Source organism: Pituophis catenifer, unplaced genomic scaffold (genome assembly GCF_029215685.1).
Source record: "Pituophis catenifer annectens isolate HBS135680 unplaced genomic scaffold, rPitCat1.0.hap2 SCAF_1, whole genome shotgun sequence".
NCBI classification, from domain to species: Eukaryota; Metazoa; Chordata; class Lepidosauria; order Squamata; family Colubridae; genus Pituophis; species Pituophis catenifer.
Window position 1 is genome coordinate 282,962,735 of NW_027256881.1, and position 24,289 is coordinate 282,987,023.

General features: G+C 36.0%; 1 protein-coding gene across 1 annotated transcript in view; it reads left to right on the top strand.

The window, feature by feature from the left end:
• Window positions 1-2,760: 2,760 nt before the first annotated feature.
• LOC139307936 (cytosolic phospholipase A2 epsilon-like) overlaps window positions 2,761-24,289 on the top strand; it is a 42,150-nt gene continuing 20,621 nt past the window's right edge. Inside the window, exons 1-8 of the mRNA XM_070931296.1 lie at window positions 2,761-2,844; window positions 5,422-5,499; window positions 8,115-8,190; window positions 13,112-13,248; window positions 17,711-17,842; window positions 19,025-19,065; window positions 19,855-19,897; window positions 23,231-23,288. Of these exons, the coding sequence (XP_070787397.1) occupies window positions 2,761-2,844; window positions 5,422-5,499; window positions 8,115-8,190; window positions 13,112-13,248; window positions 17,711-17,842; window positions 19,025-19,065; window positions 19,855-19,897; window positions 23,231-23,288 (649 nt within the window). The remainder of the gene's footprint in view (window positions 2,845-5,421; window positions 5,500-8,114; window positions 8,191-13,111; window positions 13,249-17,710; window positions 17,843-19,024; window positions 19,066-19,854; window positions 19,898-23,230; window positions 23,289-24,289) is intronic.

Genomic DNA, 24,289 nt, shown 5'->3' on the forward strand with positions numbered 1-24,289 from the left:
CAGACATTTTATTACACAAACTAACATCATCACTGTTAGTCCTAGTCCAGTACTAGTATTGATGATGTTACCTAGCTTGGGTAATGAAATGTCTGCAAGAAAATAACCAAGCTCAGAGAGCACCAAGGACCTCTCATATTACTTCTAACTTGGGTGATAGAACATAGTCATTATAAGTAGTTCCTGACATGTTTTCCCGCCCATATTCCCTTTGAAGCCATCAATACAACCATGGGCACCCTCTGAGAAGCTTCAAAATAGGCAAGATTTTAGGCATATGCCTCAGTCCAAGGTCTCCCAATTTGTACACATATATGACATTGTCAAAAGGTTTGCAATTCTGTATTAACCATCTTGCCTATTTTGACCCTCCCTTGAAGATACTACCATCATGTTATTACTATTTTATTTTATTGTTTTAAGGAATTCACATATTGCCAACACTGAGAAATGATTTACGCCATGGCTTTTCCATGGATGCTGTGAAGAAACATTTATAAATTACTCATATCATGAAACCTGTTTTCCATCTGGGCAGTGACAAAGTTTTAGTCACAAAACAGGTTATCTGTTTACTCTTTGTTCTCCAAAGACCTGCATTTCCCCTTTTCACAGTTCATCTCATGTCTTTCTGCATGTGGCCAAATGGAAGATAAGTTAGATAGATCAGCAGGTCTGTTTAGAAATGACTTATCTTTCTATAGCTTCCTTGCAGTTGATTTCATTATCCCAGATCAGCTGTTAGATAACTTAAATAGTACAGTTATTATCATTTAATAGTTTATTATTTTGCAGCTGACATACTACAGGTAGTCCTCAATGGAGACTGCCCATTATCAGACTTCACCCCCTGGTCTCCCTGATCCAGTCATTAAAGAGAGCATGGGAGGCCGCAGGGGTGGGAGGCTCCTGGAAGGCTTAGCACAGGTCCAGGTCTGCCTGCATTGGACTTCCCAAGGCATCCCCTTCCCCCTGAAACCCCCTGTGCTCTGCTTCCCACCCCTCAGGCTTCCCACATCCCTTGGATTTGCTCCCCACAGACCTCCCCCTGCACCGTCCCTGAAGAGCTTGGGCCACCTACCTACTCCCCCAATATCCATCACATGCTTAAAGGTCTCTGGAGCTCCCGACCTCACATTGGGGAAGGAGGGCCTGTCAGTGACCCTGAGTCACGTAACCACAATTTCAGCACAATCACATTTCCTTTTGGCCACACTGAAATGGCAGCTGCTTCTGTGATATGGCCACATGCCCCAGCATATAAAGTGATCCATTCTGCTTCTCTAATACACCCTGCGTAGTGCTGTGGAAAGCTCTGGGGAGGAGGTCCAAGGTTTGCAGAGATTTGGGGTGGGATGGGGAGGTAGGGAAGGGACGCTATAGCATTAGTCACTCATAAGAGTGAATGATTGCAGGGATGCTGCAGCGGCTTTAGCCTCGAAACAGGGGCATAAGTAACATATGAACCGTCTGTTGTAACTTCAAATAGTTGCTAAGCAATCGGTTGTAATCCCAAAGGTGCTTTTTCAGGAGGTAACTGGACTTCCTTGTTTTTTCCCCACAGGACAGTGGGGAATGGAAGGTTTCTGTCCTGTCAGAGCTGAAGAAGCTTCTTGAATTAGAAGCAAAACATCTTCAAAAGAAAAAACAAGAAAGTCCAGTTGCCTCCTGAAAAGGATTGTAAAATAAATAGAGTCTTGGTGGCGCAGCTGACTAAGTGCTGTTAAAGTAGCACCAGCTGTCTGCAATTACTGCAAGTTCAAATCTCACTAGGCTCAAGGTTGACTCAGCCTTCCATCCTTTTGAGGTAGGTAAAATGAGGACCCGGATTGTGGGGGCAATAAGCTGACTTTATATAAAAAAGAACACCACTTAGGGGTGTTCTTTTTAGGGCCAAAAGCCCTACTAAGGGCCAAAAACCTTACTAAACAGGTATATACAAAAGTATGAAGGCTATTGCTTAACACATTGTAAGCCACCCTGAGTCTCCGGAGAAGGGCGGCATATAAATTGAAGCAGTAAATAAATAAATTTACATAAAGGTAAATGCGACATAGTCAACAAGTTAGTCAACAATTTTATTTTGCCTTTTAGAACTTGTATATAATATTTTCAGGTTTCACCATTATTTATTAATAAGAGTGTTCTTATTCTTATCTAGCTCAGCTTTAATTTCCACTTTCAAGTGCAAATGAGGAAGCATGATAGAATGTCCTCCCAGGCAAGTAGGTTGCATTCCGTGTCATGGTTTGGGAGCAACCCAATTTTTTTTTTCAATTGGGATTTAGTAGACAAATTTCTCTTAAATTACAATTGACAGTCATAAAACATTTGGTGCTATAAGCATCTCTTCAGTCACAGAGGTATACATGGGGTGGGGTACAAATGCAGAGGAGAGAAAGAATTAAACACACATAGGAAGTTGAGGAGTTATTCATAAATTTGATTTCCACAAATCTAATCACAAAAGCATAAATGCAACATGTGGTGGGGTTTATTTAGTTAATAAGGATCCTTCCAAAGTACCTACATATGTTTCTCCATAATACAGAAAAGGAAGAAAGAAACAGACCAAATTCTCTTTCACAACCTCATTCCTCAAGGCAACGAGCTATTATTTAGCAGGCTTTCCCATCTATTGAAGTAGGAGAAAATGGGCTGGGATCCCTATTTCTCTTCTGCAATCCAAATGGGCGGGCCTAATGTTTAGTTTTAAGGTACTGTACCTTCATAGTGATTGCTGCTGGCATAACTGTAAGAATGTATCAGCAGCACCAGCCAATTAAGTTGACTTTTAAAGCAACCCCTGCTCGGAGTGAGACCATAGCAGGATCATTCTCTCAGGTAAGGAACTCTTTCTTCTGGGAAAGAGTAATCTGTGTTTTTGTTATTTATTTGTGCTGAGATTTTGGGGTATTGAAAAAAAGAAAAGGTGTTAGAAAATGAATGTGTATTTATTTTCTGCAGAAGGGCTAAGTACAGTAAGCATCTTTTTTTTCCTGATAACTAAACTGGCAAAGGACACTGATTTTTTTCTTTTCACTTATTCTCTACTAGTGATAGGTTTGTATGAAAAATAAATGGCATACCAGATCATTAATTTGGGGAACCCATAACCAGACAAGAAACCCTGCTGAAAGTTTACCTATTTCCATTATTTGGAGGCTGTGCTCACACAGCGGAAGGATGTAGTCTTCTGATATCTCTGAGTTTATCTCTGCAAGATGACCAAATATGCCCTAGTGAAATGGGGAGCAGCCAAATGACAGAAGTGGCTGTCATTTCATTTTTAATTTCTTCCCTGTATAAGAAATTTGCTCAGATCTGATCAAGGTCAGAGTTGCTATGGTTAGAATTAGTGGAGACTCAATGCCACCAAAATCCTCTTTAAAACAATCCAGTTGAGAAAGTAAAAAGTTCAGAGATGCAATTCCTAGATAAGCCCTTTTGAGGCAAGGAACCATCTCTCACAGATCATGGCTGGCTGGGTCTGGTTCCAATGAATTATTTGAGTTAAACTAACTTTCTTTAACAGGAGAAATGGCTTTCCTTCAGATGTAGTGGGTACTCCATCACTGGAGGCTTTTAAGAAGAGATTGGACAACCACTTGTCTGGAATGGTATAAGAATGCTTGAGCAAGTGGTTGAACTAGAAGATCTCCAAGGTCCCTTCCAACTCTATTATTCTGTTCTGTTCTAATCCCAGAACTGACTGGATATAACTTTTCACATGACACTCTAACCTGGCCCATTAACTATTTAAGCAAATAGTCTAGTTGCAGACTAAATGCACAGGTGTAAAATAGATGCTACATGGCTCAAAAGTAGTGACCGAAAGGGATCTAGGTGTCCTAGTGGACAACCACTTAAATTTAAGCCAGTAGTATGTTGCAGCTGCCAAAAAAAGCCAATTCATTCCTAGGCTGGATCAACTGAGGGATAGTATCAGGATCATGTGAAGTAATAGAAGCACTTTATATTGATCTGGTAAGACCACACTTGGAGTACTACATTCAGTTCTGGTTAAAAGCAACAATATTGATAAGGGTTCTGGAGGCTAAACCATACAATGAATGATTGCTAGAGGGCTTGAGACTTGAGGGACTGTCAGAGAGAAGAGGGAGTTGACCTATTCTCCAAAGCACCTGAGGGCAGGACAAGAAGTTACAGGTGGAAGATTATCAAAGAGAGATCCAACCTAGAATTAAGGAGAAATTTCCTGACAATTAGAACAATTAATCAGTGGTATGGCTTGCCTCCAAACATTGTGGGTGCTCCAACATTGGAGGTTTTTCAAGAAGAGTTTCCACTGAAAAGTATTGGATTTAACTATTTTAATTTGTAAAGATCACATTTTACAAAAAGCAAGATTAATTTTACATGTGTTGTCTTTTGTTTTATAATTCAGCTTTTTCATTCAAGGATAATTGTCCTCTTGTAATTTTTTTAAAGTGCTGGTTTTCATTCTTATACTCTTTCTTTCTTTCTTTCTTTCTTTCTTTCTTTCTTTCTTTCTTTCTTTCTTTCTTTCTTTCTTTCTTTCTTTCTTTCTTTCTTGCCTTTATTATTTATATAAACAACTCAAGGCAGCCAACATACACAATACTCCTTCCTCCTCCTATTTTCCCCACAACAACAATCCTATGAGGTGAATTGGACTGAGAGAAAACCTAGAGTCATCCAGTCGGCTTTTGTGCCTAAGGTGGGACTAGAACTCATGGCCTCTTGGCTTCTAGCCTGGTCCTTTAACCACCAGATGAAATTAGCATCAGCTGTTCACTCAAAGTGTCTGTTTCTAACTATGATGATGCCAAATGTGCATGTTTATGTCACAATGCAAGTTCCACACTTTCATATTTGTCATGCACAGATACATAAAAAGCAGGGGTGTGTTCCACTTATCTTCGCTACCGGTTCGCAACGGGAGCATGTGTGCGCACGCGCTTTCTTCCCACATGCATGGCACTTCTGCGCATGCACATGCACAGATCGTCCGTGATGATGTCTGGGCGGGTGCGCGGAGCCTCCCACCACCACTACTATCAGTTCACAAGATCTGGACTGAACTGGTAGCAACCCACCACTGACAAAAAAACAAAGTTTGCATTTCACCACCTACCCTCACACCCCTGATATTGTATTTCAGAATTTCAGTATTTACTAAAATAGTTTTTATTTGGTGTATTGTGTACTACTGGGGTGTCAAACTCATGGCCTGCAGACCAGATATGTCACGTGCTGGCCACACCGACGCCCAGTTTAGTGAAGGAGGGAAAAGTCACAATACATCACGTGACGAGGCCAAAGCAACACAAGTTTGACCCCCCCTGGTGTAGTACTTTAAAAAAAATGTTCACTTATGTGTGTGTTTGTGTGTGTGTTATTTAACATATTCATATACACACTCTTTTTCCCTTCCAGGACTGTTCTATAAATGCATCTCATGTAGCAAGCACAGAACTCCAACACAATGAAATACACTGTCATTCTCAATGCAAGGTACTATGAACATTTAATTTTAGGAAAAGGTGAATTAAGTAATCATTAAAAAGAATGCAAACTGACTAAAGAACTATTTGAGCAGACTGATCATGGTAATCTCATCTCCAACAGTTGTAATGAAATAAATGCAAGTTAGTTATTTAGTTTTTATGTTACTGCTCTAGGTGTTAATTACTGTTATAATTTTGCCACTTCTTTACCATACACAACTCATACTCTCTAACGGGTGTTACCACTTCAGTGGCTGGGTTGACACACTGTACTAAGCCAAATTGCATTTGGATTGGATTCAGATTAGCGTGCTAACTCACCCATTTGTGGTTCATTCAAAAAACAAGCTGAACGACATATCTTTGTGGTATCTGATGAAGGACTTCAAAAATAGGTGGATTAAATTATGCATTTATTCCATTTTTGGGTCCTATGAGCTAGCTAGTCCTGGTTGAAGTGACGCTTTGGATGTGAAGGTATCCAATATCAGGCAATCTGGCAGTCAATTCTGCTTGCCCGTTCTTGAGCTGAACAGTGGAGATGGGCCATAAGGATGATAGCTAGAGCAGGGGAGAATCAGAGTTGATGCAGTGTTGATCCTTTTCAAAAGAAAGAATGTCTTATTGGCTAGATATATTTGAGTTTATTGAATTCAAGCTTTTTTCTCTTCATTAGCACTATTTGTTTCTTTTAGTCGCAAGGAAATAATGATGAACAGTGACGAGGTCATGAAGTTGGTAGCTTTGTGCCAAATAACTAATGAACAAGGCTAAAAAATAGCCACTAATTCTCTCCTTCCAGTTTCTTATACTATACTTATGTAGTAGGACAGGGATTTACATTTAAGATTTATTATGAGGTTAGCCAAATCGAAAATTACACAGAATTTTTATCCATTTACAATATCAATAATAAATAACAATTAAGTGCATAGGAAGTTAACCACTGATTTCTGCATACCAAACATTCCACCTGCAGGAAGGAAAGATTGGGAGAAGTGGGTGTAAACAACCTGTTCTCATAATAACTATTGTGACCAAATGACCTGATTAGAGGAAATGATGAATGCCAAATATAACATTTGTTCAATATGAATAAATATGAGCAATATCATTTTTTAAAACATTAAAGTTGACAAAAAATATTTTTATCCAGTTCTGTACAATGTCTTATGAGGAATTCACTCATTACTTCCATAGCTGAGCTGAATTTGATTGGGAAAAATAATAATATATCTCCTCATTCGCCATAAGGTGCTTTAGGATGAATAATAGATTTAAGAAAAGCAGGCAAGCTCACGGAAGTCATCTGTTCCTATTAGCTGCAGATGGCAGCCAAATACCTATTAGACGTACAATAGGCAGCAGGCAATTATACCAACTTCTCCCAATCTTTCTCAGCTGGGGTTCCATGAGAGATCATGATTGGACAAAATAAATTAAAATTTATTTTGCACATTGGCTGGGGAATTCAGGGAGTTGAAGTCCACACAATTTCAAGCTGCCAAGGTTGAGAAACACTAATTTAAAGGGTTCCTCCACAGTAATAAGGTTGATAAAGCTGTGCTAAAGTGCTTGGTTTAAGAAAGAGAGAAATTAATTGTCAATTTTCAATAACTACCCATCCCCCAAAGCATTATGATGAGTGCTGCTGAAAAGAAAGTCAATTTTGGAAGATGAGACACTGGACAACATTTCTCAAAAAGAAAGATAGGAAAAATACAGCAAATACAAATCTATTTCTGTCTGGTTTGCTTTAGATTTGGATAATTGCATAAATCAAAGCTTTGGACACTGCCAATCCTCTTGTAATCCAAAAAGGATTTTTATTAATCCAGTCTTCTCTCTGCAAACCTTTTCCTTAGGAAATGGCAGAATGATTTCCATCCCCTATATTTATTTATTTATTGTATTTATTTATTTATTGGTTCGATTTATATGCCGCCCTTCTCTGGAGACTCAGGGCGGCTTACAATGCGTTAAGCAATAGCCTTCATACTTTTGTATATACCTGCTTAGTAGGGCTTTCAGCCCCCCCCCCAAGGGGTGTTCTTTTTTATACAAAGTCAGTTTATTGCCCCCACAATCCGGGTCCTCATTTTACCTACCTCGAAAGGATGGAAGGCTGAGTCAACCTTGAGCCTGGTGAGATCTGAACTTGCAGTAATTGCAGGCAGCTGGTGTTACTTTAACAGCACTTAGTCAGCTGCGCCACCAAGGCTCTATTTATTTTACAATCTCAAGTAATACCATTTATGAAAAGTGAAACCTGGATCCTCATCAGTGGTAGCAATCTGACCAGATGTACTTCAGTTTTTCATAATTCAATATGCAGTGACAGTCAGCTTTATATTGTATTCAGAGCTGCTTTTATTTGCAACTAAAAAAGCATGTCTTTGTCAACTCAAGCAAACCAAATATATGGCCTTTGTATTCATCTGTCAATGTTTTATCCCATCATAATCAAATAATTCCATGTGGCTTACATAGAAATCTGATCCACAGTCTGATTAAAAGACCAACAGGTGCTATCCAAAATTATATAAATAAGAGATCACAGTAAAGAAGAAGAAAAGACAGGGCAAAAGAATTTAATATTTTCTACTCTGTGTTGTTTTTCAGCAAATGAAAACATTTCCTTGCAACTTGCTTACTGTTCGTGTAATACGACTGAGGAATCTCCGCCAGGCTGATGTCCGTGAGTGATCTTTGTTTTATTACAGTTTCAGATTTTAGTAGTATGTATTAGCCACTGTTATTAAACCGGCTTCAGAATTTCATTTTTGATAATTTATTGCATAAGGAATTGCATCTATTAAGTCATAAAGGCTACTGCATCCAGTAGCCTTTATGACTTAATGATTAGTGAATTCTGAAGTTGGATGAAAGGAATATTTGTAATCTGTATGGATAAGAAGACTAATCTTGAGGTGACCTATGATTCTATGATTGAGAATAACCCATGAAAGGTCATGAAAAGATGTGAAGCAGATAAAAAATATAAGAAAGTATGTGGATTCTTGAAATCACAAATAGATTAATTATGCTAAGGCATAAGATATTTGAGCAGTCACATTCTATTTCTTTTTCACATAAAATTGATTGATAAATTTATCTCTAATGCATGGACAATCTCTCTTTAGGAAACACAGGAAATTAATTTTTTTGCTAATATAGCTTTCCTGAACTGGTCCCTCGGGTTTGTTTCGGACTGCAGCTCTTATCATCCCAGATTATCAGCCATTTCTGCTGGGCTGTAGAGTAATTACAGCCTATAATGTCTAGGGATATTGCTGATCGGTTTATCTCTCTGGAATAGAGATAGGAAATCAGATAGCTTTCAGATGTTTTGGCCTTCAACTTCTATCACCTCTAACTAACATGTTAATGAGAAGGGCCTGAGAGCAATACAGTTCAAATCTTTTAGAAGTACACCATAGTAAGTAGTTTGCATTAGATTATTGAACAATGCATGCAGAAATGAACAATGATGTGCAATATCCATATATCAAGAAATTGGTGAAATGTATGTTTCAATGAATCTCCTAAGCAAGCAGAAGCTGAGATGATTTTACACAGTAAAAGTTAAACACAGCATCATTTTGAATAGATATTTGTGCGTGGGTGTTATGTGGAATTGTTTGCAATTCAAAGTAAAAAAAAAACAGGTGCAATTGGGAAACCCTTTCAGTTAGTCTTTTTAACACCTCCTTTGTCAGGTGTTAACATGTTTCATATGACCACTGTGGATCTATTTGTCAGCGTTCCAGAAAAACCCCAACTCCAAGTAAAGACGTGGAAGCAAACATTTTCCAAAGTTCTCTTTACTAGAATAGGCAAACTGGCACATCTGGGAAAACCCGAATCTGAAAAGCCTGGGTATTCCTTCAGTAAGTCAAAGCTCCCAAAACCATCCCCTTTTCCCCCCAGTGGGTCATATGCTCCAATCAACATCCGCTCCATCTCGATCCAGCCCCCTGACCACTCCTTCTCCAGATGCTGGATCGCCCTGACCTTAACCGACAGGAATAATGCTATTATGTCTACTAACAACCCCTCTCCTTAATCCCCCCCTCCTACTTTCCCATACACGACAAGGTGGCAGCATTGGAACTTCTGGCCTAATATGGCTTCCAAGGCTGACACTATTCTTGTTCTTGGAATGTTTTCTCATTCTTCTTTGCAGAATTCTTCCAGGTCAGAAATCGTTTGAGATCTCTTTGCATGTTTGAGATCTCCCCATAGATTTTCAATTATATTTAAGCCCGAGTAATGCGAAAGCCATTCCAAAAGTTTAACTTTTTTTTCTGTAAATATTTGATTTAGAGGCATGTTTTTGTAATTGTCTTGATGAAATATCCAACTTCTTTTCTACTTCAATTTCTTAACTGAATGTGGGACACTGGCCAGTAGGATGTGTTTATATATTGAATCCATTTTTTTTCTTCTTCTTTCCCTTGGTGCAATATTTTCTTTGTCAATGACTGCCACATAACCATGAAGCATAATAGAGCCACCCTATGCTAGATGTTTGTCAAGAGGATATTTTTTTCAAATACATCACTCTTTTCCAATATATGTTCTATAATATATGTTCTCTAGTTTAATAATTTAATTGGTCATTCCAAAATACTTTTGGAAGTACTTTTCAAAATATTTCAAGCTTCTCAAGATTTTTTTCCCCCTGTAGATCAAGGGTTCCCAACCCCCGGGCCCTGACCCACTACTGGGCCGTGGCCTATTTGCAACTGGGCTGCATGAATGGCGGGCCAGCATGCATGCATATGTGCATACACCTCAACTTTCACAAGTTGAGCTATGTGCACATGTGCGTGTGTGCCGGCCACCATTCACGCAACCCAGTTCACTTCTCCCCCCCATCTGCCAGACCGCCAAGCCACAAAGGTTGGGAACCGCTTCTTTAGATGATGACTTTTGTGATGAGACCAGAGAAAGGATTTTATTTCTGACAACTATCCCATAGAGACCACATTGTATACGTAACATTGTACTTGTGGATAACTATTCCACGGGCAGCTAAAATTCTCAGCAGATGATTACTAATGAGCTGTTGGTTCTGTTTTACAGACCTAACAAGTTTTCTCTCAGAGATTTGACTTGGTCTTCCAAAACTTGTCTTATCTTAATCCTGTCATATTTTTGTTTCTTGTCAATGTTAAGAAACAATGTTATTAATGGATGGAATTGTTAATTAGAATTGCTCAAGACTTTTAATAGCCTTCTCCACTCTCCTGTAAGAGTGAATTACTAATTTTCAAATGATGAGTGAGCTTTTTTTTTTTTTTATAAAACAGAGTAACCAGAGTTTGTTCACCAATGATTTAATTTTGGGCTTTAGTAACAACTTTCCAGTTATTTTTTTTTTAAAGAAGTAACACAATCAGCAGGAAGGATGTCCTAATTTATGATCCTGCCATAGTCAGTATTTTCATATAGTACGTACCATATTTTTCGGACTATAAGACACACCTACCTTTTTTGGTGAGGAAAACAAGAAAAAAGAAATCTGCCTCTGCCTCTGTCTCTCAGCAATTTTGCCTCGTTGCAGCAAACAGCCTGCTTTACTTTCATTTTCATTTTTGGCATAGCTTGATTAACACAAGGGAAAAAAAATCTGCTCCAGCAATTTACCTCCTTGCAACAAGCAGCAGAGGCCCCCGCAAAACAGCTGAGAGCAAAACAGCTGAGAGTCGGGAGGCCGATCCAATCAATTTGTGCTAATTAGGCTGTGCTGAAGCTGAAAGGAGCTGTTTCTTCTTGCTGCTAGCTGCAAGGAGGTAACTGCTGGGAGGCAGAGGCCAAAGAGTGGAGGCCAATGGGTGGACAGGGCTACATTCAGTGTATAAGACACACCTAAATTTTCACCCCCTTTTAGGCAGGGAAAAGGTGAGTCTTACACTCCAAAAAACACGATAACTAGTAAGGATGCACTGAAATTTTCAGAAAGATTTACAGCACATATAAGCTATGTCAGATTCTCTTTTTAGGAATGTGCAGAAACATAGAATTTGATCCGGGTGCTTAAACTTGTTCATGTAATTGTATATTTTCAGGATAAGCAAATTTGTCTAGTATCATCCCTTTATAATACTAGGACTTATTCCTCCCTATACTCCTTGAGAGCAAAGAATTTCATTCTTTGTATAAAATCAGTCCCAGAAAAAACCTCTTGATTCATTTTAATGCATTTCAGTTTTTTTAATACAATTCATTCCTCATATGATATCAGATGTGCTGAGAGTTAGACTACTGAATTGTACAAATACAGATAGTCCTTGACTTACGACCACAACTGAGCCCTAATTTCTGTTGTTAAGTAAGACATTTGTTAAGTGAGTTTTGTTTCATTTTACAACCTTTCTTGCCATAGTTGTTAAGCGAATCCCTGCAGTGGATAAGTTAATAACCCAGTTGTTACGTGAATCTTGGCTTCTCCTTTGACTTTGCTTGTGAGATAGTCGCAAAAGATGATCACAGGACCTTGGGACACAGCAATGGTCATAAATATGAAACAGTTGCCAAGCATCTGAGTTTTGATCACATGTCCATGAGGATGCTGCGAAGGTCATAACTGTGAAAAACGGTCATACGTCACATTTTTCAATGCCATTGTAACTTTGAATGGTCACTAAACTAACTTTTGTAAATTGAGGATTACCTGTAATTGTTGTTAAGCTTCTTCATGGATTATGCTTCATCAGTAAAACATAAGGATTTTTTTCCCTTATTCCTATTATTGCTATTAAAAATAAACCTGTGACCCTTAAAACATCCAAGTACACCTGCCAATTACATTTCTCAAATACAATTCTGATGCTGCCATGCATATATTATAGCTATTTCTCCTATTATTCATGCAATCTCTATCAATATGCATGAACATCTGTGAGGGGGAGAGGGTCATGTGAGGAAACATGCATTGTGATGTCACAGTGCAAATTACATTCCTTTGTACTTGCATTGTGATGCCTCAGTACAAGCAATAAAGGTAAAATTCGCACTGTGATATCACAATGCATGTTTCATCATATTGACTTCTTTGTGATTAGGAGTTGATGCTTATGATGCATGAATACATCATACAAGTAGACAGGAATGGACAGAGGATGTGAATTTATAAGCACCCTAATTTTCAGGAAACTGCATACATAGTACCGTATATTGTACGCAATCTGCATTTTTTTAAAAAGAAAAGATTGAGGGTTCCTACTTCATTAAATCCCACTTGGTAGTGATGGAAACTCCAAAAGCAGGTTATTTAAAAATAGGTGGGGAAACTATTGGACACTTCCCTTTAAAATAACTGGGGTGATAAAAGATAATAATAGATGTCATGTACATCTGTCACTGATAGGTCAAAACACGTGACACAAGAGTTGCAGAACGTGTTGATTTATTGGCATACTTTATGTTTTAAGGTGTCTCAAGATAAATGCTTTGTGGTTATTACTTAAGAGCTCAGGGCGGATTCAGTGCTATAATGATCGACTCTTGTATGACAGAGCCTCAGCCATTTTTGTGATTTATGCTGCCTTGAATATGTTTGGCAGCTGGCATAGAAACTGGCAACATTATCTTTTTTTTCCCCTCTTATACAGTAAGCCACTCTGATTGTTATGTGACCCTTTGCCTACCGACTGCTGCAACTGAGAAGCTGAAGACTAAAACTGTAAATAATTGCAAGAACCCTGTTTGGAATGAAACCTTTTACTATAGAATTCAAAGACAAGTCAAGGTGAAAACATTTTATCTCTTTTAGATGTTGCTGAACGGCTTCTAATATGTATTCCACTTTATTCAACTTTATATGCATTGATGATGTCATGATTGCTTTTGGGGTGGGGCTCTGTTTGCTTTTCACCATCTTCTTATTTGTCCTATTTTTTAAAAAACAGAACAAGAACTGACAGCATATATGACAGTCTTTGCTATCTATACTCTGAGTAGAATTTTATACATACTTCTTAACTTGTGTCTAGTATTGGCACAATATTTTTCATCTTTACTTCCCACCCAATTTAGGAAAAGTAAAGTATTATATCTCTCGAGTTAAGCAAGAACTGGAACTTGAAAAGTTGCTTGTAACTAATGAAACACCATCTGCTTTATTAAAGTAACCTTTCTTTTTTTCAGTTCCTAAAAAAACTTGGAGCTGCTTTAATGTTGCATTAGCTCTAATCAATCAACTCCTTAAAGCGACCACAACTTTGATTCATGTTCATGTGGAAGCCTGAAGAAAGATTGGCAGGATTTAATGGTAGAGACACATTGCGTTCATGATCATATGAATTCTGAAAAACCTCTTCCAATTCATTTTTAAATCATGCATAACTCTACTTGCTAATACATTTTGAAAGTCACTGAAGTGTACAAGGCTTTATGTCAAAATCACACAATAACTTCCAACGTCTACGTTTGAACATCATTTTAAATAGACCAACAGCACTTCAAGGAAGAGAATAAATACAATCTGATAACCATAGTCTGCAACAATAAATATCAAAAAAATCAAAAAAATCTTAAAGCAAATTGTGGATATGTATGATGGTGTGAGTTTTCATTGATAAAATCTGTATTCTCCTGATCTATTTGTTGACATAGATTCTTACTTATGAAAGATGATTTCATAACTAATGTGTTCCAGATTGTATTCTAGAATAAGGATGGAGTTGAGTGGTATAAATTAAATAAATACCAGAAGACTATTCTTTATGCTATAAAGGATTACAAAGCATTCTGTGCTGTGGACTAAATATCAAAGGAGGTGGACATTCCATCTTTCTTACAGATGATGCAGATAGATCTTCTATCGAAATGGCTCAGCAGTTTTTAGAAGTAAATCTTCCAAAGAAGGCTAGTTAGATCATTTATTTTTCCAACTGCACTTAAGAAAGATATCAGACAAACAGGAACAGATTTAGGGAAAGACAACTAGGATAAACTAGGAATCTGAACCATGTAATGAGAGACTGCTGGAACTGAGCATGTTTATCCTTGAGAAGATTGAAAGATCATCCTCATATCCCACTAAATATGGCATTAAAATGCCATTTAGAGGACCTGCCTGCATTTTGTTGTCTCCAATTCATCCCTAGTCCACCATGGAGATGTCTCAAAATGCCAGTAAAAGAGAATGCATGTAGTTCAGTGTTGAAATGTGGAATCTTTGTTTGCTTGTAGATGTTTGCCTTGCCACGGTTGGAGGGGATCCCAATAACACAGGGAAAGCTACTGAATATAAACAGAGAACAAACCCAACTCCCTTCTAACTCTGAAGTTGTTACCTAGTTTGGTAATAAGATGTCTTCAAGAAACCAAACTAAGAGAGCACCAAGAAGTCCACAGTATCTTTTTTATTTTGCAAAAAGTTTTTTTTTATTTTTTAAACTAAAGATTCCAATTACATCTTTTCGGAACAGAGCTTTAATCCGGTCATCAATTTGTACAATTTTTTGTCATCTTTAACAACATTTTGTATATTCTATTTTGCCATAATACTTATTTCTCAATCTTAAATCACATATTCAACTAATACCATCTTAAAAAGAGTTTACTCATATTTACTTAATCAAAACAATTACCCTTCTATTAACCCACCTAAAATCTTAAATCAGTTAATAACTCATAATACATTTATCAAATTTAAATCTTATCTCTAATCTTAAAAATATACCAATTTAACATTTGAAATTTAGACATAGTTCTTAATTCAAATAATGCTATTTCAATTTTCTTTTCTTTTTTGCTTAAGTAAAAAATGTTCAAATTATTACAATTATACATATTTAAACAATATCCCAATTATTATAGCTATCAATTTTCTCAAACAATACCTTCCAATATCTTAATAAAAATTGGTTCATTATTTCCATTTATATACTTTCTTTTTACACAATCTAATTTTAGCTTTTCTTTTATCCTTCCACTGTTAATCCCGGTGTAATCATTTTTGTTCCACTTTTAATCTCAGTGTAATCATCATTATTTTTCTCACTGTTAATCCCAGTGTAATCATCTTTATTTCACTGTTAATCCCAGTGTAATCATCTTTATTTTTTTCTTACTGTTAATCATCTTTATTTTTTTCACTGATAATCCCAGTGTAATCTCTAGGAACCTTCTTTTATCATTCTACTGTTAATCCCAGGATAATCATTTTTTACATTTGTAAATATATTATTCAAACATATTCAAATTATTACAATTGTTATAGGTATTTAAATAATATCCCAATTATTATAGCCAGCAATTTTCTCAAATAATACCTTCTAACAACTTAATAAAAAATTAATTTATTATGTCTATTGCTATATTTTCTTTTTTTAACATAGTCTATTTTCCTTATATTTTAGCTTCAATCCATATTTCATTTCTAAATATCTGTAACATATTTCTTCTCATATTTGTTGATCTCAATATAGTCATTTTATAAATCCAAATCCTGGAATTTTTTATTTCCCTTAATATTTTCCAACCTTTTATTCTTTTATCATTCACTGTTAATCCCAATATAATCATCATTATATTATTGTAAATCTCAATATAATCATCATTATGCTATTGTTAATCTCAATATAATCTCTAGAGACCTCCTTTTTATTATTACTATTCACATATTCAATTATTTATTCATATACAATCATAATGTCTTTATCTTCATTTTCCACTTTTATGTCTTATTTCTCCATCTTCATTTTCTTGTCCACTCGTGTGTACTCCATTTCAACTTTTATGTCCTCAAATTTTTGTCCTCTATGCGACATTATAGTTATTCCTCTTATTTCCATTCTCCAAGTGAAATAAATCAATTTATTCCTTCTCTGATTCCTACACCCTTTTTCTTTTTAGGTTAATATTATTCCAATTATAAGAGTTCTGTTGTATTCTCTTCTCTTTATTTTTTTATTCCTCCAAAAGTCAAACCGCTTGTAGACAAGAAAATCCTCCTCCACAAATTCTCATGGTTGTTATCTGTGAAGTTTACAATTTCCCAAAACAAAAAACCAAGTTGCAATGTTCCTTTTTACTCCAGATGGTGTCTCTCTGCAATCCACAATTCCAGTTGCTTAACAAGTATCCATTTTGTTTCAATTACATCATGATTTTACTTAGCTTCTTTTTCCCTTTTTCAGCTTAAAAATATCAAGTCATATTTAAAGTCCAGTCCAAATTTAAGTAGCTCTTCTCACTTCTTTTCACCTTTTCCCCTTTTATTTATAGATCACTTTTCTTTTTAAAGCTTGTTATCCATTCTTTTTTTTTTTTTTTGCAATTTAAAAAAGAAAGGGGAAAAAAAGAGTCTCTTTATTTCTTTCCAAACCTTTGACCATATCTAATTGTTTAAAATTCCCAAATAGTTTATTCAGAAATCAATTTTCTATTGGGTTTTTATCTCTTTAAAGTTGCATTTCAAAATCTTCTTCCCCCCCGTGCTCCTTAGCCACTATTACCTCATTAGGGGTCTTATAATTGTAAAATGTTTCTCTTGTTATTTCAAGCCTGGATTGGCTGTCACTCATCCAGCTTCAAAAAGACTCCATTCCATTCCGTTCCTCTCCTTTCTCCAGCTTTATACTTAGTCTGTTGTCCCAGCTTCATGACAGCCGCCATAGCTGCTGTCCCCTGCCACTGATTCACAGAGAGTTCCCTCTGATCTCCGAGGAACTTGCCTGTTCCTCTTGGTCATCCAATGTGCCTCTCTTTCTCCCCCATCCCTACAGGACGGTTCTGGTTCGAAGACCCATCGGCAGCGGTTTGTCAGCTGGGGTTTTTGCAGAGCTCATCGGAGCCTGCTAATTCCCCGACTGTCCCACCGCAACACCAAACCGGAAGTCTGAACTCCACAGTATCTTAAAATCATATTTATCTATCCCAGTTTCAGAATAAAGGATTTCCCACTTCTTCCAGCAGGAGTCATGCTATAAAAATTATGATAGCCCAATCATTTGACACTGCTCTCCATTTTGACTTGGGCCACTATACAAATCCAATACCTGTCTCCCACAGATGCATCTGCCTTATTGTGGCTGCTGTTTGTGTACTTTATTGTAAAATGGCAATAAAGCAGAAATTTCAAGCATATATGATCAGTGCTGAAGGAAATACGGAATGTGTATTTCAGCCACATCTGCCCTAATCTGTCTGTTTTATAGATACAGATAATGCCTGCAATATAATGTATTTCTTATTCTTCACAGAATGTGCTAGAATTCTCTGTGTATGACTCAGATGCTGTTACTGAAGATGATCACCTTTTCACTATCAGTTTCGATGTAGCTCGTCTTCCTGATAATGAGAAAGTTCTTATGAATTTTAAATGTGATCCAGAGGTGAGAAATATTATACTGTAAGAGCGATTATACTATATGTTAACCTCTAAACAGTTTGTGATCCACCACTCTGATTAGAGCCCACTTAGTCATCACTATCTTGATAAGGTTTTTTCTGGGCTGCCTGCCTGCCTGGCTACTCATAACTGTAAGTACAAAATTTGGTTATTGGGCTACTATAACTTTTCTGAATCATAAAAGAAATGAGATTTTTCACCATTATAGATTTATCAGTTATACCTGCAAAAATGCTGCTGATAAATGATAACTTATTGGGAGTTTTAAAAAAAGTGTTTTTGATAGAATTCACTTTTGTCTACCCTTTGCATTGCAGCCTTATTTTAATTTCTAGCTGATTATTCAGTTTTATTTTATTTTATTTTATTTTATTTTATTTTATTTTATTTTATTTTATTTTAATTTAATTTAATTTAATTTATTTATTTATTTATTTATTTATTTATTTATTTATTTATTTATTTATTTATTATTTAATTAATTAATTAATTAATTAATTAATTACATTTATTTGCTGCCCATCTTGCCCTTCCATGAGCAGCCAGCATAGGAAGGGAAGTTCAGGTGGAGAATTGCCATGTTTGAGACTATCTAGATATCAAAAGGTTTCACATTAGTTCAAAGTGAAGAACTCCTGATTTCTATTTAAATATATGGTAAAATAAATAAAAAATATAATGATGAAAAAATTCTGGTCCAGTGTTGTTTTCTATTAACTTGTAAACAGTTGATAGTTGTCTACGTCTGATGTTACCTAATGTTTCTATCTAATTGCATGCTATAATTCCCAAATTGTGTTTTGACTTTAAGGTGCACACAAACTGGTGCCCTTGAAATATTTGGTACTTCCATTCCATCTATTCTAGAAATCATGTTTCTTGCCAAAATGTAAGAAAAATTGTAATTTGGAGAGCATGATACATGAATAAATAAAAGCTTTCATATATTTGCTTATTATTGATGAAAAATGTAGGTGTGTTTGATAGAAAAGTGAATTGTTTGCTGACAAATTTCCAGTTTTCATGCTTACATCATTTTTCAATATGTCATTGACCAATTTTTAATGTGAGGTAAAGTTGTATGCATGTGCTTAAAAATTATGTTAAAGTGTTGATTCTATCTACACCCTTTTCAAATTCAATTTTGCTATTTTCTTTCTGGCAGACACAAGAAGAGCTGGAAGTTGAATTTATAGTGGAACCTGCGTAAGCATTTTCTATTCTTTATTTTCTGTATTATTGTGACATACTACAGAATTATTTCAAGTCAATTGAGAAAACAGAGACCATCAGTATATTTAAAAGACTCCTCCCCACACACACACACACACAGATAATTGCTTTATAAGTGATAAGGAATAAGATAACTACAAAGAAAGAGACAAGATATACCTCATGGTGTAAAAACATAGATACATTCCTTGAAAGGCAATGTAGTAGCTTTAACAGATGACTTACAACAAGGGTCTAGTTGTTATTCTAACAATCCCTGTACAATACTGTGAAAGGAGGGAGAAAGAGACAGCTAAGGAAACACAGCAGTACTTATCCTTCAGTTTACTCTCTGTTTAAGGTATGGAAACTATAATTCAGCAAGAAATTTCATTTGTAAAGATGCTGCATAACTTCCTATGCAAAGTCGTGTATAAATACAATATTGATATAAGGAAGCATATGAGTTATGGGTACATAATTACATTGGCCTGAGTTCAAATTCTATCTCTTCATAAGGCTAAACCAAATATCAGAACTCTGGTTCAGAAGAAGCACTAAAACAAGTGGTCTTTACATTGTTTTCTATACTACTATATACTATATGGAACAATGACAAACCATAACAATATCTCATTAACAATTTGGGGCAATATAGGAATTTTAAAATCTCAGTATATGGATCATATTCTAACCATGTATTTTCAGTTTCAATTTGGATGAGAAGGAAACAATATTTGCAGGAATATTGGAATTATCTATTTCTTTACATTTGTTTTCTAGGTGTGGTCCTCCGGAAACGCTAATTACAAATGGAGTTCTAGTGGTAAATTTAGAATTTTATTTTTCATGACATTTGTTGCACTTTATCACTGTTAATAATACTGCTGTGATCTAGGTGAATGTGAGGTACCAACTCACATTTTTGCTCAAAGTATTCTGATACTTGATTCTGAAGCAATGCACTTTAAATTAATGATGATTGAATTTCCAGATATACAGTATTTGGCCATATAGTTTAATCCTTGTTTAAGCACAACATAAGAACTGGATTTTCTTATAAGGATTATAAAACATATACTATATTCATCTAAAAGGAAGATCACCTGTAAATTGAGATATACAGGTTTAAGATATCTCTCCCATTTTCTCCAATTTTGCCAAGGATTTCCAGGGTAAAAGATATCTTATGCTCTTCCTTTACCATTGGGGAAAAGAGTCATGGAATTAGAAGCCAGGCATTAATTGTCTCTGTGTGATACCTGTTACCATATGCATATAAGAGGCAAAGGTTTCACTCCAATCTGGAGCGAGTAGGTAATTTACATACTCGCCGCTCATTGGTCCATCTGAACGGCAGGAAAAATAAGACGCTGTCAGTGGCCGGCTGGGTAAACAGAGCCCTTTAAAAAAGGGTGCTGTCGGCCAGCCGGCATGCTTTTTCCTAAGAACCAAGCTACAGAATAAAGTGCTGAAGTTACTTGCGAGTCCTGCGTCTTTATTCAAAGCCCATACTTAACAATACCCATCTTTATATGTTTTAAAAGACATTGAGAAGAACTCAAATAGCAGGTAGGAAAGACATCGCCAGGTCCAGAGACATGTTTTCTGTGGATTTCTTAAAACATTTCCCACTTTGAATAAAGAGAACACAAATTGTTTTGCTTTCAAAGAGTTAACCCAAAGTGCTTCAAGAGTCAACTCTTGTCAAGATCCTCATGTTTTGACAGAACATTCTGGCCTAACTAGAATAGATCATCTCTTTACCTCAGTTAACTACTAAATCAGCAGCCCCAACTTTTTGGGCACCAGGGACCGGTTCTGTGGAGAAAGGTTTTTCTGTGAACCGGAGGGGCTGTGATTTTGCATGCTGCCTGCATCCCGCAGATGGGGCTTTGTTTGTTTGCATGGCCTGGTTGCTGGCATGCCGTGAACTGGTGCTGGTCAATGAACCGGGGGTTTGGGACCCCTGTACTAAATTACTAAGATACTCCTTCATATTAACAATACTGTATGAGATTTCCTACAGTGAGTCCAATGGATTTCAAACTCACATTGGTCAGGAAAGCAAATTTCTTTTGATACTCTCTAACCTAGCTTGAGACTGGAAGTGATAACAGCAATTTTTTTGTCAATTATTAAGGTTAACTGGCAAATTTATATTTATTCTTTGTTATTAACAAATATTGTTAAATTGTTTATTTTAACAAAAAGCTTTTGTTAATTTTGTCTTGTTTATTCTAACAAAAAGCAACCTTTTAATTTTGAATCACTGATCACTTACTAAATGCTTCTTTTAAATTGTCTAGCTGGATTAATTTATCACTCACCTAGTATAAATTGTGACTTGTGTGAAAACTCAATCAAGCAATCTTCCTTTATTTATTTGTTTGTTTGTTTGTTTAATTGTTTTTTAAATCGCCTGCCTCTTTCACTGATCTTTTCCTCTTATTTGGTCATAGAACAACAGATTTTTGAAGGTTTACCTTTTTGGTTCCAAGTCTGTTGTGACTTGGAGAGATTTTAAAAATCCTAGTATTTATATATATTTGAATGGAGTTTTTTTCCTCTTTTAGCTTTGGATATGATTCTCCTTAATCCCTCTTGATTCATGAACAGGTCACCTCCTAGATCTAGTTTGTGTTATGATATGGCCTGATATTTAAAGAGAGAGAAGATAAAGTTGATCTGTTGACATATTGTTCCATTTTCTCTCCAGAGGTTATTAGTAGACTTCTTGTTCTTGATATAGTGACTCCAATTTCTCCCATATATTTTGTACAACTTGTTGACAGGAACACTAGGATCAGCAGAGGTTTGATAATTTTTTTTAATGCTACCACTAAGTTAGCTGTTCCTTTCTGTCTCCTGCCATGGTTAAACTAGCACCTGCTAAGAATCTCCTTGACCAACTATGGTATGTAATTTAGTCCCACTAAATTAAATACAAATATTTTCCCATCTGTCATTTTTCTCTTTTTACCCTACCTGTTCAAGCAAAAGAAGTGTATCCCCAATCTGCTATTCTCCAGCAACTAAACGACATCACCAGCTTTTTTATTACTATTATTATTATTATTATTATTATTATTATTATTATTATTATTATTATTATTACAGAACAGATTCTTCTGATCCCAATACAGCATCTTCAGCAATGACATTGAGACTTCTTCCTTTCTTAGCATAGATCAGTGAAATCCACACATCATAAAACTGCCAAGGTTGAGACACATTTAAGTAGATTATCCTGTCTAGATTATCCTGGCCATTATTTTACATCTAAGATAGCAACTAGGTTCTCTTCCAGTTCATCTGGCTCATATTTCCTCTCCTCTTTTTTTTTTTTACCTGTAGTGTCTGAAGAAGCAATCTCCAAAGCAATATTGTCAACCTCATATGTTTCATATATTTTAAATCATTTTATAGTCCATTTTAATTATCTGCCATCTATGTTTGTACTTTTGGCTCCTTTTGGCAGTTTTTTCCATCTCAGAGAATCAAATTGTAATTATTCCACTGGAATTCCCATATCATCAACGTGGCAGTTTTCTGGTTTTATTTTTATATTTTTCAGGGAAGGAAATTGGTGTTTTTTTTATGGATGTTGTGTTCCTTTGGGTTCAATTCTTTTTCTTTACTCTATATCCCACCCTGGGAACTTTCTTTTATCTTTTAGTTTTGATCATATATTTTTCTACTAAAAAAAACCCCTGTTTTCACCTTGTCCCTGTTTTAGGTTAGATCCTGGGTTGTGATGTGGGAGTTGATGGTTCTGGTGGATGATACACTCATGAAATTATTGGCAATCCATAGTTTTCAGTCTAGAAGCATTTATTTTAATACAAAGCATTTGAATCATGCACATCAGCTGCTTGTTGCTAATGGCCTACCTACCTATATTCTTTACCCTTTTATTGAAAGCAAAAACAACTTTTATTTGAAGGGTGACAAAGAAAATCACTGCAAGGAATCAGCAAAGAAACCAGTTGAAATCTCCTATTGTTCTCATAGCCAAAACTGAATTATATTAATGTATCTTCAAGTTAATTTTTCCTTAGCTGTTAAGTTTTCTACAGGTGTACTGGTACTGTTCAAAGTTTTAAATCTAGAAGTGATCATTTATGTTGCTTTTGTTTATTACTTCTGTTTATTACAGTGTCGTGAAATTTGTACACTGGAAGCAGAGGTGGATCAAAGCAAGCGACATAAATCACGTGAGTTTATATAAAATTATTTCATAATCCTAACTGATTTTTTAATAGTTTTCTTATGTATGATGTACACTGAAGATGGCATTTAATTTCATTGTACGAGGTGCAATGCCAATAAAGTAAACTTAAAATGTTTTTAAACAACAGCGCAAAAAAATTTCAAACAAAGAACTTGGGAAATTGTCCATGATTCATGAGATCTCTTCACATAACTCCAGTGATCTCATTACTACTTGGCATATTGATTATGGCTGTTAGCCAATCAGATCAATGTATTATTTCTTTAGAGATGGAGTTACTAATAGCGAACAAGAATAATTTTCATTAGATCACCCAGATTGTTCATGACCAAAGTGAGGGAAATTAGGCGGTCAAGATTTTGTCAGTGAAGTGGTAAAGTGTTGGGAACCTAGCTTATTAGTCTGTTCTTCTTTTTTGTACCTTTTCCCTTATACCAGTGTTTCTCAACCTTGGAAGCTTGAAGATGGGTGGACTTCAACTCCCAGAATCCCCCAGCCAGCGCTGCTGGCTGGGGGATTCTGGGAGTTGAAGTCCACCCAACTTCAAGCTTCCAAGGTTGAGAAACACTGCCTTATACCATTCCCCCACCACTGACTAGACAAACATCTTGAATTATGTCTGTTCACACTAAAGAAAATTATTGATCATTTAGAGTCCTTACTACCTTTCTAAAAACTACCAAAGAATTCAGATTGCAACATTCTAGTATTGCAATTCTAAAACGCTAAACTATAAAAACACACAATATTCAAGGTAGCTAAATTGCTACAGATACATTTTGTTTTACATTCATGATTAATGTTTAATGTCCATAAGATCATTCAATTGTCTGATTTACTTAAAATGTGCTTTATTTTACAAAGGTTCCCTCCCCCCGACACACACAACCACCATGTTGCAAATGTTGATTAATACATTTTAATGTTCACAACATGCTCCAGGATCCATTGATGAAGCACTGTAGGTGCACTGTACGAAATGTG